Source organism: Asterias rubens, chromosome 21 (assembly GCF_902459465.1).
Source record: "Asterias rubens chromosome 21, eAstRub1.3, whole genome shotgun sequence".
NCBI classification, from domain to species: domain Eukaryota; kingdom Metazoa; phylum Echinodermata; class Asteroidea; order Forcipulatida; family Asteriidae; genus Asterias; species Asterias rubens.
Window position 1 is genome coordinate 3,415,435 of NC_047082.1, and position 20,257 is coordinate 3,435,691.

At 40.7% G+C, this 20,257-nt stretch overlaps 1 protein-coding gene across 1 annotated transcript; it reads left to right on the forward strand.

The window, feature by feature from the left end:
• The first annotated feature begins 1,965 nt into the window (after positions 1–1,965).
• LOC117304399 (transcription factor SOX-4-like) lies at positions 1,966–5,004 on the forward strand. The gene has a single exon (XM_033788830.1). The coding sequence runs from the start codon at positions 2,224–2,226 to the stop codon at positions 3,367–3,369; it is 1,146 nt and encodes a 381-aa protein (XP_033644721.1). The 5' UTR covers positions 1,966–2,223; the 3' UTR covers positions 3,370–5,004.
• Positions 5,005–20,257: the final 15,253 nt, after the last annotated feature.

Genomic DNA, 20,257 nt, shown 5'->3' on the forward strand with positions numbered 1-20,257 from the left:
ACAGTATACTCTGCTCGTCTTTAGGAGAAAGCGTATTAGGACTGGTTTGATTTTAACGTGGCTGTGCCCAACTGTTAGATATAGTGTGTTTATATGCACCAGTGTGATATGAGGGAAGTTGTAGAGAGCATGTTTATCCCTCCACGTTGATAGATCGCAAGGGCCAGACTTCATCAGTTTATGTGACATGTTTGATGTGGTGAGAATCACCCATGAGATAGACCGGTTAAATGAAGGATGGATCCCACTATAGGTTAGAAAGCATCATTTGGATGTGATTCCTGTCCGCTACTCATAAGCAGAGATCTCTGGGTCGTAATCATCCCCTGGAATTCGAGCCTGCGGCCCGTCAGGGCGTGATGGAAATTCGAAATGAAATAACCCCAACCGTAACTTCATAAATATTAATACTAGGGCCTACACCGTCTTAAGTTTAACTTCCAAAGGCTGTTTGATTTCCACTCCCAAATCAGGGGGAAAATTGAAAAGTTTTGTCTGAGTAAATTACAATCTTAAGCATAACTGACATGTTAATCGTGCAATAATGTTCAGCTTAGAACACCCGTTGGGAAAACGTGTGGGGAATTATCCGCATATACATAGACTGTACTGGTGGTGAAAATATCGGTGTGTATATCAGAGAAGTGGATATATAATGAAAGACCATAAGGGTGGATTTTGATTCTACGACCACTGGTTTCACTTCTTTGTTAATATTAAGTCTTTGAATGTTTAATACTGTGAATTTGGTTCGTGATCCCGTATCTTTGCCAACGTTTTATATTAAAAAGAAACCATCTTTCCACGAGTTGTGTATGCTTCAAACTTCAAAGGTTTTGTGAAGCGAAGATTTTCTAAAAGTCGATGTAAATTTCCAGCAGACTGCCCTGTAAGTTGTTCAATTTTGTTGCTGTGTGAAATCATTGAATGTACAATGTACGTTATGGATACCCTGCCCCACGAATGTTCTTCTTTACCAGAGTCGTGACTTAGACCACTCTATGCTTAGACATTGTACATGGAATTTTGTAAGTTGCCGAAACTGAACTGAGCTGAGCCGAACAGCAGTTCTAATGCTAGGATGATCCGATGGCTTATTTGGTGATTTTTCAAGCCATGTGTTTTTCCCTAGACTGATATCTTATAAGGTAACAAACTACCTTGATAGAGTTGTTTGTGTGCAAGCATTTCAGGTCCTGACCCTTTAGCCCTGACCCCAAGCAAAGGGGGACCATGGAATGCCCTGGCCGACCCGTCAGTGTGCTATTGCGCCGCCTGGCGTCGGGCCCTCACCACGCCACCTGCGCCAGACACTCTAACGTTTTATGGCCCCTCAAATTTTAGAGCTCTGCTGGTGGAATAAAAGTTTATACCCGCAAGGGGGCAGTGAAGTTCGATGGGTTCCTCTGAAGGTAGTGGGTTTTCTTGTAGGTGAGGGAAAGGGGTGTGGTAATGAGAGTTTTCTTTAGAAATGCTTGGTCAACGATAATTCGTAACTTGTTGGTTCGTTGATAGATTTGGAATAAATAAAGTCTTTTTTTCAGAACTTGATTTAAACAGGTTTCGTTTTGAGTAAAGTGATTAGAAGTGAATGTTGAAAGACAGTTGGACTGGTCAAAATACATTGGAATGGTTTTTGGAATTGTATAATAGGAACATAAAGTATAGCAGTATTGTAAAAGGCATACTGTACAAAATGTACATGTGCACGTACACATGCATGTACTGTACATGTCAGCACACATGTATACAACAATAACGTGAAGCGTCTGCTCGAACACAACACATGTACGTACATTCCATGACCCAGCGTGAGTCACCGATATTGCTTCTATATTATAATAATGATCCCTTAGGCTCCGCCCACTGACCTTTTGCAGTGGCGGAAAGCATGGCATGTGTTTGTGCACAGATTGCGTTTTCTCAATGGTGATTGGTGGTGACCACTGCACGTCGGTGTTTCGGATAAATACAACAGCCAATTTGGTACATATTCACTTTGACTCAAGATAAAAATATCAGTAACTTCTGTGATGCATAGCTCCGTAAACCACGCTCCATGCGGGGCAACTATTTGAAATCAGTGAACGCATATTACATGAACTGATAACTTCTTCTCACCTGTGGTCGCAGAATTGGAAATTTGTTACCTTCATTCCTGTACCGTTATTACCTCTCAGTCAACCTTAGTCTCGTTTAATACCGAAGACGGATACAACAACCATGGTACCTCAGACACAGAGTCTTAGCCTGAGTAGCGGGCAGTCCAGCGGACCGAGTTCGCCGGAGAGTGCATCGGGGAGCAACATGAGTATGGCAGGCATCGAGATCGGTGTCGAACTCCAGCAGTCAACGCTCGACATAGCCGAGGACATTTGCCAGACAAACTGGAAGGCAAACAACGGACATATCAAACGACCCATGAATGCTTTCATGGTGTGGTCGCAGATAGAGAGAAGAAAAATCATGGAAACTTCACCGGAGATGCACAACGCTGAGATTTCCAAGCGGTTAGGTCGCCGGTGGAAAACACTCAACGAAACCCAGAAGCATCCGTTCGTCGAAGAAGCTGAGCGGCTACGACTCCTCCATATGCAAGAGTACCCTGACTACAAGTACCGTCCCAGAAAGAAAGCCAAGCCAACTACCAAACAGGAGAACCCAACCCGCAACGGTGGAATCTCAAAACACAAGCACAGCTCCAAGAATAAGAACAAATCCTCCTCACGCCATCATCACAACAAGGCTGATCGAGTCCCTAAACTTAAACTCACCATCGATAAGAAATTCCGGGAGAGTATCAAAGCAAGTAAAGCCATTGATCTGGGCTCAACGCAACTTACTCCGCCAGCTAAAGTTCCTTCCAGCCCCACCGGTTCAACGCCGGACTCGCCGGTTGATGGCAGGAGTATGTACGAGGACTATGTTGATGTTTGCAGCAAACCGCAGCAAGCTGAAGTTCAACATCAACAACAGCAGATCACGTCAGTTATGATCAAACAACATCACCATCATCTTCAGCAGCAGCAACAACTGCAACAACAGCAGCAATCGCAGCAGCAAGCGTCCACTGTGCCCGTCATTAATAACAACAGTACTCAATCCACAGACTTGAATATCGCACAGACCAACAGCCAACTCGCCGGATTGACGGAGGAATTTTTCACCTCAACATGGCCCAATTTTGACTTTGGTTCCCTTCAGGACCTGGGGTCCTTAGCGGATGATTTGAGCCCGTTGGACTCTTGCAGCAGTAACGGGTCACATTTCGAGTTTCCAGACTACATGACACCAGAGGTGAGTGAGATGATTCAAGGAGATTGGTTGGACACAAGTTTTGCTTCCCTCATCTCAGCGTGTACGAACTAAAAAAACATCTGAACAAAACTCTTACCCCAGCCTTAAATAACCAGCTGCCTCACCGTTAAAGCTAGCCAAACTTTGGTACGTGCCCAGTCGTTTCTGTTTTCATTTATTCCACGAAAATAGAAAAGCTGGTGGGATATTGCCCCAGTCGTGTTCTGTAGACTCTTTTTCTTATCACCTTAGCCCAGACACGTAGAGCACTGTACTGAGCCAAACTAAACTGACCGGTAACCCTCTCGCTAGGGGACCCGACCCCCAAGTCACATCGCTGAGACAACGCGAGGACTTTGGCACCGTATAACCGTTGTGTGTGCCGATTGTAGTTGTCATTTATCCTTGAACTCAATCAAAACGGAGTATTTTTGTGTTCCATTTTTTGTATACCATTTTTAAAAACAAAAAACCACAGGCGTGTTAATGTTTTTATTATTTTATAGATGATACTTTTACTAGTATTATTCTAACTGCCTTTTTGATTTTACACTGCAGTATTGTGTTTTTTGTTCTACTGCTAATTCATAACATTTTGTGAATCACTACCCATAGTCAAACTCGGTACCAGTAATGACCATTGCCAGACGACGTCTGCCTTTTTTCACAATTTTGACACTTTTCAATGTGTCATATTATTATTTGTTAAAAGCTGTACATTTTTATCTTAATTTTATTGAAATTATTATTTATGCAACATTTTGTATAATACGTTCAAAATAGTTAATATACCTCTTTATGTTCAAATTGTGTACAGTTAGAAGCCAGAGTTTTATTTACTTACTTTGCTCCTGATGAATTTTTGTCGCCCATGGTTCGAAATGTTGAAAAAAGATCTTTCTGCACTTTTTAACAAATTATTTACGGATGCAAATACCTTGAAATTCAAAAATTGAAACAAAAATGAATTATGCAGATATTTTCAATATTGTGTCAAAAGCTTTTTGAAGAAATGAAAAACACAACAGGACAACTGAGTTTTTACGACATCGATGACAAATACATACAAAATATGTGACAAGAAAAAAATGTGACTGAGAACGAAACTTGAAAATAAAAAAATGAAAAGTAACTGTAGAGGAGCAATTATGTATATTTGTACTATTGTAGATTTTCCTCGCTAATTTTAATATACTATTTTGTGTCTATTTTGTACATTCAAATTATCTTCCGTAGACTCTATCTATTGTTTATAAATGTTTAAAGAAAATGTATGTCTTCTAATGGCCGCATGTATTTATATACATTGGAATATTGTTTTTCCATGCTGCAATCACATACAGTCAAAAACCGCTCAGTGTTTGAAATCGTGAACGCTCAAAATTTAAATGCGACAGTGTTAGAACTTGTGGTTTTACTTGTTTTTCTCTCCTTTTTCGCATAAAAGCTAGTAAGGTAGCCATTTTGGTGTAACATTTCTTAATTTTCATACGAAAAGAACCAACAATTTTTGTGACAATTTAAAAAAAAAAAAACATTCGAGAACATTTTTATATTTCCAGACATTGTAATGATATTTTGTAAATATATTTTGAGTAGATTTGTTTGATTTGATACTACTTTGGTACGCATAACTTATACTTAATGAACGAGTGGGTGAAGTAACTTAATAATATTTGAAAACCTGTGAAAAGGTTGAACAAGAAATATGTGTGTTCTGAATTTCTGAATGTCTTTTCCCCTTCACGATTCGATCCTTTTTCTTTCATCTGAATATGATGAAACTGTCCTTATCGCTCATTCAATGGTTCTTTACAGTCTGTTTTTTTTCATTTGAAAATCTTATTTCTGTTTGAAATTGTATAGCTCAATTTCAATGAAGGTTGGCTTGTACATAAGGTTCCCTTGTGTTATACGATGCATTGTTGAGTATATAGCTATACACTGTACGTTCAATAACGTGTGTGTTGACTTCAAAACCAGACTTTAAGTTCCATTGAACGCACGTGGTAACGACTTGTCCCAACACAACCCAAACATGTTCAAATGGGTACAGTTTTCACACCCATGACCCGGCGACCTCCCGCAAGGCGTTCTTTGCCTTTGTGAATGAGGCCCCTAATAGGGTAAGAAGAGGTCAGAATCTTTTACCCACTTTGTCACCCATGTAAGCGTCTTGTGTAGATAACAATGTGCCTGTTGAATCTATACGACTATTGTCGACTGTTCAACACTAGTTGGCGTTGGTCCAAGCCGTTGAAATGAAATGCCCCTGGAAAAAACATCTTTTGGCGTTTTATGTTGCTTTTGCTGCCGGGGAAGGTTACGAAAGTATTTACCTGTCCTTATTTTGTCAAGGAGGGCCTTGAAGAATTAAGCCGCGACCCTCGACACTTCTTCTCTTGTTGCGACTAGTAATGGGATTGCGTCAAAACTTACTGCAATTTTTAGCCGCTGAAACATTTTCATAGAACCAACACAGCGGTATTTAAAACACGTAGAGCATCGTGCAGGTTATGTATTTTTCTTACTGGGTGAACTGGAGTGGGAGACTGAGAGCCAATTTGAAAGTCAGTGTGACGCTAGTTAGGGAACGGTTAAGTTTGAAAAGTGGTTACATGTGCTGGGGCTTCGTGGGCATTAGGGTTTTATTTTTAGCTGGCATTCATGGGGGTTTTGACGCTCATATCTTCCTGTGGACCAATTTTGAGACTTATGCAACCCAGTCGCTACTCTCTTTTATACAACCGTCTCGTCTTACAAGCCGATTTTTTAGATTCCAAGAAGATCACTCTTCAAAACTTTTTCATATTTCCCCTCATCGACCTTACTCTTACAATGTAGTATTGTTCACCAAACACATTCTATATCTACCCACGCCTTTTTGCTATCCAGATGTGTGATTTTGGGTATTTATAGCTGACTAAATGTGGAGTTCCGATTTGATTATAGCTGGACACAATTCCTCACTTCCTGTGCCGATGTGAGCACCCACCATCAAAAAACTAAACATGATGCCGTAACAAATACAGAATGTGAGGGTCAGGGTACTCCCTTTGGGGTGGGGGGGGGGGGGGGGTACCCCTCTCACGCACAACACGTAAGCTCCTTGCTTACTTAAGATTTGTGGAAAAATCCAAGTGTCGAGAAAACTTTCTTCAATTGTATCATAAGCCGCGAGAACTCGGGAGTGGACTTTATTTATTTATTTATATATATATATTTTTTTTTTTGGGGGGTGGGTATTATTTGACCCTTTACCCCTATTTTTTTGATTTTTTTTTACCTCGGGGGGGGGGGGGATTGATTTAGGATGGTGATAGTAACAACGGCATACAAGTTTTGGGATGGGGAAAGCAATTTTACAACTGGAAAATATTTTGCGTGAGTGTTTCGAGAATATGTTTGGTTTGCATTATCACGGTGTAATATTTAGACAGGATAGGATGTGATACGTTTCGATTCTCCCTGTGGTGGAAAGATACCTGTCTGTCTGGACGTGTGTCTTGATTTACAGCCCGAACATCCTCAAGTCTGACCTCAAACAGTTTCTCGGTATTAAAGGCACTGAGCACTACTGGTAATTATTCAAAATAATTGATAGCTTAAAAACTTACAATGGAGAGCTGTTGATAGTTAAACAAAAAGGCAATGTGAGAAACGGCTCCCTCTGAAGTAACGCAGTTTTTGAGAAAGAGGAATTTCTCATTCAAAATATCAAGAGAATTCAGCTGAAGCCTCTTATTATGCATCTGAAAGCAACAAGAGTGTTTTTCTGTCATTAGTCTGTTGCACATCTGATAACTTAAATTGAGCCCAAATTTTCACAGGTTTGTTATTTTATGCATATGTTGAGACTTGTGTTGAGATACACCTATTGAGAATACTGGTCTTACCAAAGGTATCAAGTGACTTTAAACCACGGTGATGTAGCCGTGCATCAGCGATCCATCCCAGGGTCTTATAGCTCCATCTGTCCGCCAAGGCCAGCCGCTGGATCAGCCCCTCTCTGTCTCGCCGATGTCGTTAAGGTCATCACCGTCTTCCTACTTTCCCGTCAACCTTGCCATATTGTAATGGGGTTTTAACTGAGAAAGCGGGGTTCGTGTTTTACACATGTTTTTCTTAAATCTTTAAAGGCACTGGACACGTTTGGTAGTTGTCAACAGTATTATCAATCTCACTTGGTGTAGTCCAACATATGCATCAAAAATAAAAAAATCTGTGAACATTTTTGCTCACTTTGGTCATCGAATTTACAAGAAAATAATGACAGAAAAAACATCCTTGTTACTCACGGTGTGCTTTCAGATGCAGAATGAAAGGCTTCAATTAAAGCTAACGACAATTTTTATTAATTCCAAATAGTGTCCAGTACCCTTAAAGCATAGAGCGGTGTATGAACGCTCAAAACAAATCAAATAAAAACACTAAGTTTGCGCTGGAGCATGGACTCCTTGGTTTTTCATCCTTGAGGAAGGGGGAGGGGGGCGTTGTGGATTTACGGATCTTGGAGTTTATGCATGCAGGGATTTCAAGATAAGTGCCGATGTTTTCAGTGCCTGATCTGTCCTTAAATACTTACCATAAATCTAATCCTACTATTTGGAGATGCTGCACGATTTAATTATAAAGAATGTTGATGTCTCTACGTTGTAATGACCTGGCGCAGCTGGTCTTCGGACGGGTCTCTGGCTAATGAAGGGGTGGGTTCGATGTGGCTGAAAGGGGGAGGGGTCATTGGGTCAGGATGCTAGAAAAGGGACCAGAGCCAATATTGCATTAACCCTGTAAGCACAGAAATTTGCTAAGCCGAACCAGCCGAAATTTCATAAAGTTAACATTGTTGCGACTGGTACCCGACTCATTTCCCGCTTAGCACAGAAATTTTATAAGCAGTATTTTCTGCTAATCAGGTCTATGAAATTGGGCCCTTCTGAAATTTGGATTTGAATGAACACGAACCAAAGGGGGCTCGGCAAATTCTAATTGATCTAGTATAGTGGTAGTGGGGGACCCATGCCCCACTGAGTTGCTCACCCCTTGTTAGGCTCAATTGTCCATCTCTGCACCCCTTTTATATACCGGACAATATGTTAAAACGGCAATTTAGACACTGTCTGGTCAGGAAATTGTCTTCTCTGTATGGATACTACATGTATTCGTATAATGAACCGGAGCCAGACGAACTGTTCGTAATGCGTTGGTTTACTCTCTGTAGTTACTTAAGTTAATTGCGTACTCATGGATGGACAGTGTTTAAATATACACGTTTATTATGTACACTTAATTATAAAAGGACTGTCAATAAAAACGCATCCGCTTGAGGGCGATGTTCGGGATAACAATCTATATTTTTTTTTTAAATGGAGCTTTTTAAAAGATTTTCAAATAATTACATCCTTAAATTAATATAGGCTTCCCAGTTTTACATTTGGACTGTTTTACGGCTGATTGTTAAGAGTCTTACAATCTATTTTTTTTATTGAGCTTTTTCAAGAGTAACATTACAAATAATTATTACATCTTTTAAATAATATACTCAGTTTAACCTTTGGTTTGTTTTACGGCTGATTGTTAAGCGTGTATTTTTGAACAGAAGAATCTAAATGTATTCAGTTTGACTCACTGGAACTCTTTTTACCAGTCAATACTATTACTATTACCCAAATAACACCAAAGTTCACAACGGTACGGACATGCATGCTGTACGGTGTAACAACCTCGACCCCCTGGCTCGACCTGTGGAACACAAACTCTATGATCAACAACCGCGGGCCACTCATCACATTCCCCTGGCACTAGTCACGCTTAGGTTAAAAAGACAAAGATTATTTTAAATACTTTCAGTCCTAAAGTTCACCGATACTAAAGTTCATACCACCAATCCTACGTGTCAAGTCAAGAAAATAGCAAATGAGGGCCTCCGAAATTAGCGTTGCTTTATTACCCGTTTTGATTTTACCAATCGACCCCGAGGCGAATTGAGCTTCACAATTGAGTAAGTTTGCTGTCGTGTACATTTAGGCCTTGTGGTGTGCAAACCGTAGGATGAAAATTAATTTACTCTTACAAAAGTTGATGTAAATCTCCTTTAAAGGCAGTGGACACTATTGGCAGTTACTCAAAATAATTATTGGCATAAAACCTTTCTTTGTGACGAGTAATGGGGAGAGGTTGATGGTATAAAACATTGTGAGAAACGGCTCCCTCTGAAGTGTCATAGTTTTAGAGAAAGAAGTAATAATCCACGAATTTGATTTCGAGACCTCAAGTTTAGAGCCTCGATGATTTCAGGCCTGACTTTTGCCCCTACTCTTTGTAGCGAGCGGGGAGGGGGTGGGGGGTGGGTGGGACTTACTTAAGGAAACTTATTGATTGTAGGTCCGGTAAACAACCAAGTTTTTAGGTAGTTCAACTGAATCTGTCAAATATATGTCAACATCCTATTAACCATTATGGTGTGTACTGATGCAAAGACCCATTTGTTCTCGTGATAATTACCCAAATCAGTATATCAACTGAGTGACCTAGATGGCTGATGTGACAAAAAGAAAAAATGGTAAACCAAACATTTGTGTTGTCACCTAATAATAACATAATTATTATACCATACTTTCCACGCAGTTAATTTCAGCCCCGATGTATGTTTATTAACAACGATGTCTCCAAAGAAGCTCACAGTGTATTCAAAGGTTGGAATACACAATGTGTAAACATACATTGGAAATATTATTTATATAATAGGCCTTATATGTTGGTCTTTGATTGAAGAAAATAGGGTAAGTGTATATCTTGTACTCAGCTGTTTTTATTTCCTTTCATATTGCAATTAATATTTACATTCTTCCGTAAATAAATGACTGAGAAGTTTGTTTCATAAATTTATGATTAATTCCATCCACTGTGCGGAAAATTTAGAAACGCAACTGTTATTAAAACTGTATGTAATGTATGGAGTATATCCTCCTCTCATATCCTCTTCAAGGTTAGATCTTGACTATTTTGAATTCCTTGAGTTCGTGAGATGTGGCCTCGTGAGAGGTCTAATATTTCCCACACATAAATCACTACAGTCTGAAAAGTGATATGGGTAGGTACTAGACTTTCCAGCATTACCGAAGGACGGTTTTGGTTCACTGGTGTGAATGGACCAACAGTGATAGAAACCATCGAGCTAGGACTAGCTCTATGTAGAAACTATTTAGATCCTGCCAGTAACTCTTAAAGGCAGTGGACACTATTGGGTAACTAGTCAAAATAATTATTAGCATAAAACCTTTCTTGGTAAGAGTATTGGGGAAAGTAATGGGGAGAGGTTGGTAGTATAAAATGGTGTGGGAATTGGCTCTCTCTGAAATGACAGTTTTCGAGAAAGAAGACATTTTTCACGAATTTGATTTCGAGACCTCAAATGTAGAATTTGAGGTCACGAAATCAAGCATTTGAGTGCACACAACTTTGTGTGACAAGGGTGTTTTTTTTTCATTAGTATCTCGCAACTTCGACGACCAATTATCTCGCAACTTCGACGACCAATTGAGCTCAAATTTTCACAGGTTTGTTATTTCATGCATATGTTGGGATACACTAAGTGAGGAGACTGGTCTTTGACAATTACCAAAGGTGTCCAGTATATTTAATCAATACACGCCTCGACCTGTTGTAAATATAACTTTCCCTTGCTGTCCATGCACCCATTTCCCCCCATACCCCCCTACAGAATCGGTACTGCGAATTACCCACAAGTCTCCCAGGGCAGTTATCGATATTTCCCCCGTAGTGGATCCCTTATAATCACGGTCAGTTGGATGATAATGGGACAGTTTGTAACTCTAGCCGATATGAAAGCTGTTACTGGTAAATCATATTGGATCGATGATAGTAAACCCTTTCCCTCAAACCGTGACTTCGCGTAACCCATTAACCTCTGAACCAAAGACAAGATCCAGGAAAGAGATTATTTGAGAATATGTGAGCAGCTCTTTCCATCACGTATACCAAAAACCAAGAAAACAAGCTCACTGACTTTAACTGAGATGGTGAATTTGCATCGGGGAGTTCTGCGAAAAAAATCATAGGCATATTACGCGGGTGGGATTTGAACCCAGCAAAGGTCCCACCCGAGTATATGCCAGATGATTTGTTTTCACAGAACTCTCTTGAAAGTACTGAGTATACAGTGCTAATACACATCGGTGTAAGGGTAAAACAAAATTAATATAGCTCACCGACGTTGGCAGGTTATCGAGGGTTTGAGAAAATGTTTTTATTTTGGGAAAATTTGTCTGAAATGCCATGGTTTTTATTGGGGGGGGGGGGGGGGTCATGTACATTCACATGTAGGCCTGCATGATAAATGCTGTACGACGTTTGAAATTAACAGTATCACATGTTCTTTCATGCAGATGTTGACTGGCTCGTTCCAGTTGATAGAAATTAATTTTGCGAGAAAGTACCCACTTGTGTGCAATAATTGTTCTCTGTTTAACACACTGACTCACTGTTCCACCTAACAATTACCTCATACAAAGTGAAATCATTGGTCACCAAGTGCATGCGGTTTTGCGTAAAGCATGGAATCGGTGGTCTTTTGAACTTTTCACCTTCAGTGTGGTCTGTGCAAGGTGATAATCCCAGTCATTGGTCCCGAGCTGTCAGTGAAACCATGGAGCTATGGTGGTGGTTTTTATACACACCTCCCTCACAAATTAGGCAATACATTTTTGCGAAATCAAATCTATGAGTAGACTTGTTGCCCTCCGGTATACCATGACCGAGTATTGGGCCGATACAGGCCATCTGAGCAGTCATCACGCGTAATCCCGTATGGTATGCGAGAGTACAATATCTTAGAGGTCAAACACGGTTTACAGTGTCAACAAATTGATGATGGGGTTAAAATGAAACAAACAAGCTAATCAACGGAACAACATGCCACACAGCTCTAGAGAAAACAAGGCTGTAAAACTACATGAGATGTAGACACTAGGACCATCTAGAACCAAGAAGCAAACAGCGTTATCAAATAATTACCATGGCACAGTGTTGCATAACTGTTCTTGGGAGAATTTGACAACTTTTTTCAGTTTCAGTCAGCTTTTGAAAATGATTTAGACAATCAATGCGGTAAACTTTTTGAAAAACTGTTGCTCATAATCACCTGCATGAAGCTTTACTTTTCTTAACTTTTCTTAACTACTTCGCCAACAGTTTGTTTATGTCTGCAATGAAAACAAATTCATTTTAGCGTTTTAAATCTGCTCTAAAAAGTATCACCAGACAGGGAATAGATTTGGTACCCGCTTACGCCCCTTCCCTGTAACCGCTTACGCCCCTTCCCTGTAACCGCTTACGCCCCTTCCCTGTAAGTGGGTACGCCCCTTCCCTGTAACCGCGAGTTTGAAAAACGATATCCCAACCTGTTCAACCCAAGTTTGAATGTTTCTTTCTGCACGTTTTTTTTTAAGAATTGTACAACTGTGAACAAGTGAGTTTGAAAAACGATATCTAAACTGTGTAACTTGTAGCTTGTTTCTGTGGGCACTTTTTTTTGAAGTAGTAGACTTGTGTACAAGTGGATTCTATTTTGGAAGTGAGAGGGGCTTTTCTCGTTTCCGCCCCCCTCCCTGTAAAACCTTTTAACCCGATGAGTCAGCTGGATATCATTGAGATCAGTGGGGATATCTAGTCCTCAATCAGTTGTCATTTTGTTGCTTCGAGCCATGTGTAGAACCCGTGAGGATATTAAATGTTATCCAAGGAGGGGTTGGGTTGGCACCCTTGTGGAAACATGAGTGCTTGTCTAGTGCCCATGTCTGTATGAGGGGTTGGGTTGGTACGTTACCCTTGTGGAAACGTGAGTTGGGGTACTTATCTAGTGCCGATGATCTGACGGAGGGTTGGGTTGGCACCCTTGTGGAAACATGAGTTGGGTGCTTGTCTGATGGGTTGGCACCCTTGTGGAAAAGTGAGCTGGGTGCAATTGTCTAGTGGCGATGTCTGTCTGAGGGGTTGGATTGGTACGTAACCCTTCTGGAAACATGAGTTGGGGTACTTGTCTAGTGCCGATTAGGGGTTGGGTTGGCACCATTGTGGAAACACGAGTTGGGGTGCTTGTCTAGTTCCGATTAGGGGTTGGGTTGGCACCATTGTGGAAACACGAGTTGGGGTGCTTGTCTAGTGCCGATTAGGGGTTGGGTTGGCACCATTGTGGAAACACGAGTTGTGGTGCTTGTCTAGTGCCGATGACGAGGGGTGACGAGGGGTTGGGTTGGTACCCTTTGAGACAAATTAGTGTGTGCTTGTCTTATCGGGTTGGCACCCTTGTCTAGTACGTGCCGATGACGAGGGGTTGGGTTGGCACCCTTGTGGAAACATGGGGTACTTGTCTAGTGCCGACGAGGGGTTGGGTTCAGTACCCTTTTGGAAACATGAGTTGGGTGCTTCTCTGATTGGGTTGGCACCCTTGTGGTGAAACATGAGTTGGGTGCTTGCCTAACTCGACGTTTCGAGTATATGCTCTAATCGTCTTCACAAGTATAAAATAAGGTGTCCTTTCAGTACCAGTCAGTTGTTGGTTTTAAAACTGTTGGACTTTTTATTTTGATAGATATGATTTCATACAGCATTTGTATATTAACGTGCTTGATAAATTGACGTTGGTTCTCTGTGGATGACGTTGGTCTAACTCCACGTTTCGACTCTTACTCCACATGATGGTTGTATACAACTAAGGCCATATAATGGACACCACTTCACCCCTTTAAACGCTGTTGATTATTCAACCGTACTTCGCATTATGATGTATGCCTATATCTCAACGAATACGTAGCGCTATAACTTCAATCAGTGTGACTATTTAATGTAAATATGATTGTCAGCCGCAGATAATAATTTCATAGAAGAATCATGTGTGGTCAACTAACAAGCAGTTAGCGGGGTAGCATCTTCCCGCTCTGTGCTCGTTTGTCCCGTGTGCTGTCTTTCATGGTCGAGGAACTATCAATCTGTTAGGGGCATCATTTTCTTGGAATGTCCATAAAGATGTTTTTATTACAACACAAGGATTAGAGGGACAGTTTCCGATGACTCTTTCCGTTGGCCTTGCTCTATACATGCTCTATATATACTCAATGGTTCCAGATCCAGAGAGGTCCTCGCGGTCACGCAACAAATAGACCAACAAACCCGCAAAGTTGGGCCTATTTTTAGTTGACCAGAATGGGTCGAAGTGTTTCCGGTGTTATTTTGCCCCGATGTAATCGCTGGTAGATGAGTTGTCATGATGGATTACTGTTTACCTGTGTTTATGGTTTAACCTCACCGGTTTAACCTCCCGGCCGATGACCACGGGTTATGGTTTTGTTCTTTACTCTCAAACAACACATTTCCACGAGAAAACAGCTTTCTAACACCCATATTGTCATGTTCGAAAGTGCCATCTAAAAAGTACCAAGGAGGAAGACAATTATAGTACCAACATATTTTATTTTAAAGGCACTGGGCACTACTGTTAATTACTCAAGATAATTGTTAGCATAAACACTTCCTTGGTAACAAGCAATGGAGAGTTGTTGATAGTTATAAAAACATTTTGAGAAATATTGAGTCCATAGGTTGGGGATACACCAAGTGAGATTACTTGTCCTTGGCAATTACCAAAGATGTCCAGTGCCTTTAAATGAAATTCAGGGTTAACTTAAACCCTCTTGTTAAGAGTGGAAGCGAAACTATACACTCCCTGACAATAAATAAAAAAGTGAAATGCAATTTCCGCATTTAGATTTCATACTGAACATCCGTTTCGAGTTTCTGAAAAAAGGGTAATGGAATGCAGTGGTAAAGAGCTCTGGTTGAGCACAGCCGGTTCGAAGTGATAAGGCTGGGTTATTTTGTCGGACATTTTGAATTAGTTCAGGGTCTTCTTAACAACCTGGGGGTATTGGTGACTTCCTCAATATCATATCATTTGGAAAGTACGGGTGCAGGGTGAGTTGAGTGGCAGGGTCATTCGACTCGGTAACGGTTTAGAGAGAGACAAATGATGGAAACGTATTTTGAATTTCACGTAGCTGGAGCATGCCTAGACTTGACTCGAGTCCAAATCCCGTGCCATCCCCGAAAACTACTGTGTTGTGATGCTCTGCATTCCAAAACCTGTTCCGCATGCGGACCACATTTTGACGGCGAGCGCGCACTGTACTGTATGCTACGGGTTGTTTCATAGTAAGTTGAGGTAATAGCTTTGGGACCTCTCACACGAGAATGGGACTTGAATCAAGTCTAGGGCATGCCAAAGTTCCGGTTCCAATACAAACCCTGACTTGTTAACAGTGTGACATTAAAAACGACCCGATTTGAACTCCCTTCCTTTTTTGAATAGTCCATGTAACTTCTGTGACTTGTTGAGATAGAGAGGGAAAAAATGGTGGAAGTGTATTTTGAATTTCACTTTGCACTTGCTAAAGTTCCGGTCCCAATACAGTCCTGACTCGTTTACAGTGTAACATTAAAAAACGAATCAATTTAAACTCCCTGTCCTTTTTGAATAGTCCATATATCTTCTGTGACGGTTTAGATAAAAATAAAAATGGTGGAAACGTATTTTGAATTTCACATGACCGGCGTGCTAAAGTTCCGGTTCCAATACAGTCTAACCACGGAGGAAAGAAAACAGCCGCCATAGAGTGTGACATTAAAAACGACTCAATTTAAACTCACTGCCCTTTTTGAACAGTCACTGGTTCAACAGTCACTGGATCTTCTGATGATCCATGAATAGTAGACTGAAAGGGGCCTTGAAGTTTCCTCCATGGGACGTGGCCGGGATTCTGCACTGTCCAACCCCTGCCAATCACCGATTAAGTGGTCTAGCTCCCAAACTGTCGGCTATACAAAACCTTTAGAACCCTCACAACACAAGAACGTGTGTAGTTAATTCCACGGTGTGGTCGAAAACAATAGCAGGTGGATTGCCGTAACTCCATGTTTTACTTCCCTTCAAAGGACCCCCACAAAAGCACTACCTGTAAACATCCACACGTTGGACTTCTATGTTTGAGAGGGTCTTCTTTCATAGACAGTCCCCACCCCCAGGCCAGGACAGAGGGGGGCATTCAAAACTGACCTCCTAAGTTAGACTTTAATGCAAGGGTGCTAAAATCCCTGGTCCGGTTTTAGGGCATCAGAATGCCCTTAATCACGAGTTGTTTTGGATTTACAATCAGTGATGTCACTGGGTGTCAACATTGGTTTAGAACCATTTACCTTCCAATCGAGGTTGCCTTACCCTGTGCATTTATAATACCCATTATCGTATCTTTCATAATATCTAGTCTATGAACACAATTCCTAAGGGAAGTTGAACCTAACTTGGTTTGTGTTTGTGTATGGATAATTGGAAATGAGACAGTCCCCCTTTCAAGGATGGTTTAAATGAATATCCATCGAGAATTTGGTGCTGAGCCAAGTACTTATCCTTGGATGAAAGGGGACAATTTTGATCAAGAAGAAGTTGTTCTCGTTTGCGCTTGTTAATATATTGAGTTGAAGAGCTTTTATAAGAGCATGGCTTTAAATAAAGCAAGCAAGTATTGGTTAAAAATAACCTGCAGTTGCATCTTGGATGTTGGTGCCTTTTTTACAATTTCCTTGATTGGATGCAAATCCAGGTTTTCTTTTATTGAATAATATTTCATCTGGTAAAATTTCCTTAAAGATCTTGGATCCAGAGCTAAATTTTCCTGAAAAATCTTGGACCCAGAGCCAAGTATAATTTATGCAAAGTTAACAAGCGTTTTGTTGATTTCTAAAACCAATCTCAGAATTGGTCAAGTTTATTTGAACCCCCCTGGTCGCCAAAGCCGAAAGTGACCTCGCTGGCAACAAACTTTATGTTTGACAACGATTTAGTGATAAGAAAGGTGTTTATTGGCTTGCCATGTGTGATAACCGGATTAAGCTTTCATGGTCTTTTCGCTAAGCAAAGTGAAATGCCCTTTTCTAAAGTTCAAAACATGTTGCAATTAGCATGGTTTTTAGTCTTGCTTGCTTATGACACAGTTTGAATTAGTTGTAACAACAACAACCTCTTTTTGATTGTACCTACTCTCGCAGAATTGACTTCCTTCTTGTTATAGGTGCTGTCACTGACTTTATTTGAGTATGATTTTCTACAATAAAAGCCCCAGCTGCAAAGTCCACATTGGTGAATTTGGTTGGGCCATGGAGCAAGGGCAAAGGAGGTCACCAAAGCTCTGAACTTCTGATGCTTAAAGTTAACACTTCCACACTTCTGAAGAGCGGTAGAAAAACCGAGATCGAGATCAACTATTTCGTTACAACTGTCTACTGTACACAGAATGACACCAGACTAATTGCCATTACGGCCGTCCAAAGTTGCTGGCTACAGCTACGGCTACGAATGATGCTTCTATTCTAAGGACATACCTCAATGTATGACGATGCAGAAATCTAGCCATAGCCGAAGTTGCCAAGTCGGACACGGCTTATCTAGCTTAGGCTTAAACACTTGTGTGACCAACCGGGCCTTTTTTATATTGACAATATCATAGTCTTATAATCACAATCTGGGCAGCGAAAGCGCACATCACGAATGGATTTTGCAGCCCACCCTCTCTAGGCCAGCCACTGCTTTTTAGAGAGTAACAACCATTCAAGATTCAAAATTCAATATATAGGCCTCAATGCACCTCAAATATTGTTCAAAGTTTATGTCTGCACCATAGCCATAACTTCAAGTTGGAATACTCGTCAATTAATCAACAGGATGAAAACCAAACGATAAGCCATCTCTCATCAACCAGAGAGAGAATACTTGTACACTGAGTCCCTTCATTCAGATCCAATGCGACCCGCCCCCATCACCCCACGTTTCCTTCGCGTCTTGTTTCTTCCATCCATTCCTGTGTCATTGACTAAACGTGAAGTTTATCTGACGGTTCCCTCCAACAACTTCCGTAATGTGATCATATAGGGAAATCAGAAGGGAAACTATTACCACGCGCTCCCCGATGTAGTCTGGTCTGGTATAGGGAGAGTCAAGTACAATTACAGTACACCACAATATTTGATGTGAAAGTTATTATGACAAGTTTTAAACATTGCTTTATATCATACGTTTTAATTAAAGGTATTCTACAGGATTAAGAATACAAACAATATAGTTCTTATTTTTAAGTTCATACTATAGAACTTATTTTTCTGTGAAATATTTCCCACTGAAATGAAGTCGAATTCGAGAAAATTGTGTCTGAACATTCTGTATTATTTATATTAAAAATGGATGTGAGAAAAATATAATGATGCAATTGCAAAGTTGAAGGTCGGTTGAGATGTTTGAATAAAAAATTCCGCACGTTTGATCGAGCAAGGTCAAAGTTAACACAAATGTAATGTTTTTGTGGCATGTCACAATGACATCTAATCCCAAACAAATAGGGAATAATTTTGTTATGAAAATGGAATTCGTGCACCTGCAGAACATGGCTTCATTAAAACCAGCTTCAAAGGGCTGCAGGAATTGGACACACGGCATCAAACTTACTGTCTGTCCTTCAAGGTTGGATTCTTTTGTGCCGATGAAGCAATTTGTAAATGAGATATGGACGGTAAATCGCAGTTTTCTTATGTTCCATTGAAATTGAAGTTCCTTTTGCCATTGCCGATGTTCATAAAACTCCCTGAAAGGGATCCATTTAGTGAAATTGTGCTGTGCGGCTCATACAATCTGCACTATTGTGCGTTTTAGCTGTCAATGTGTAAAGTGCAATATAGGCCCTTTTTGAAACGACTGGATTTGGCTTTGGATTCGGCTTAGGCTAGCTTGGCCCCGCGGTTGTTTTGACAATTGCGCGTGCTTTGCGAATACGCGCCCAGGGTTTCAGACGAGAGAACGAAGCCTCAAGCCGAATCCAAAGCCGGTGCCGTTGTTATATTACCGTTGACGTGCCAAGTCTTCGCATACAGTGATAGTTTACTGTAGCACGATTATATCTCAAAGTTTAAGACACCAATCCCTATGATTTTTATGATTTTCAGTTTCATATTATAAGAATCGGCAAGTGAAGATCGGCAAATGCATCAACATGTAACAACAAATAAGACTTAACAATGCATTATTTAACGCGAACACACAACTTATAGAAGTTTGTTTTATATTTACTCACTTTAACGACTCAGTGAAATAAACAGGAAACCCTAAACTGACCCTTTATTCCATAATTGAATACCAGCTTTGTAAATAAACACAAACTTTAATTCATAGTTCTTCATCCGAAAATGTGAGCTTTCCTTTGCGTTGAGGCGCCGTCTTTCACAGGTAGATTTGTGAAAAATCCCTCATCCATGCAAGCGCACGGCACACATAAAGAACTTAAAAGTGAAGTTAAGGTTAAATTGCCGACTGTAAACTGAAATATGCATCAGCTGGCATGCAATACAATTAAATAAAAGGAGTGTGTTTACATGGCCACCATAACACACTTTTATCACAGGTATTCTTGTTTTTGAAATAACTTAATTGTACAAACGGTTTCCTGTCCAGTCAGTGAGTCACCAGTGGTTTTGGATGTTTTCCTGGCCCCACGTGGTCCGGGGTGGCTGACTGTCAGCATGCCGGACGGGTTGGGTTCACCGTCTCGCCGTCTTGCTGGCTGTCTGTGTCCGGCAAGGCAAGGCATCATGCTAGTAGCTTCACAGGTCCAGCTCTAGGTGAAAGATCACAACATAATTGAAATCAATGTACCCTCAATAGTGTTGGAAGTGTGATTGCAATAGCGTAATTATAGAACACTAAACAAACCTTGTAATGTAGGCCTAAACTCAATATCGTCGTCTCGTCGTCTTGCTGCTGTCTGTGTCCGACAGTAGTAGTAGCTTCATGGGTCCAGCTCTAGGTGAAAAATCACAGCGTAGTTTCAACTAATGTACCCTGAAT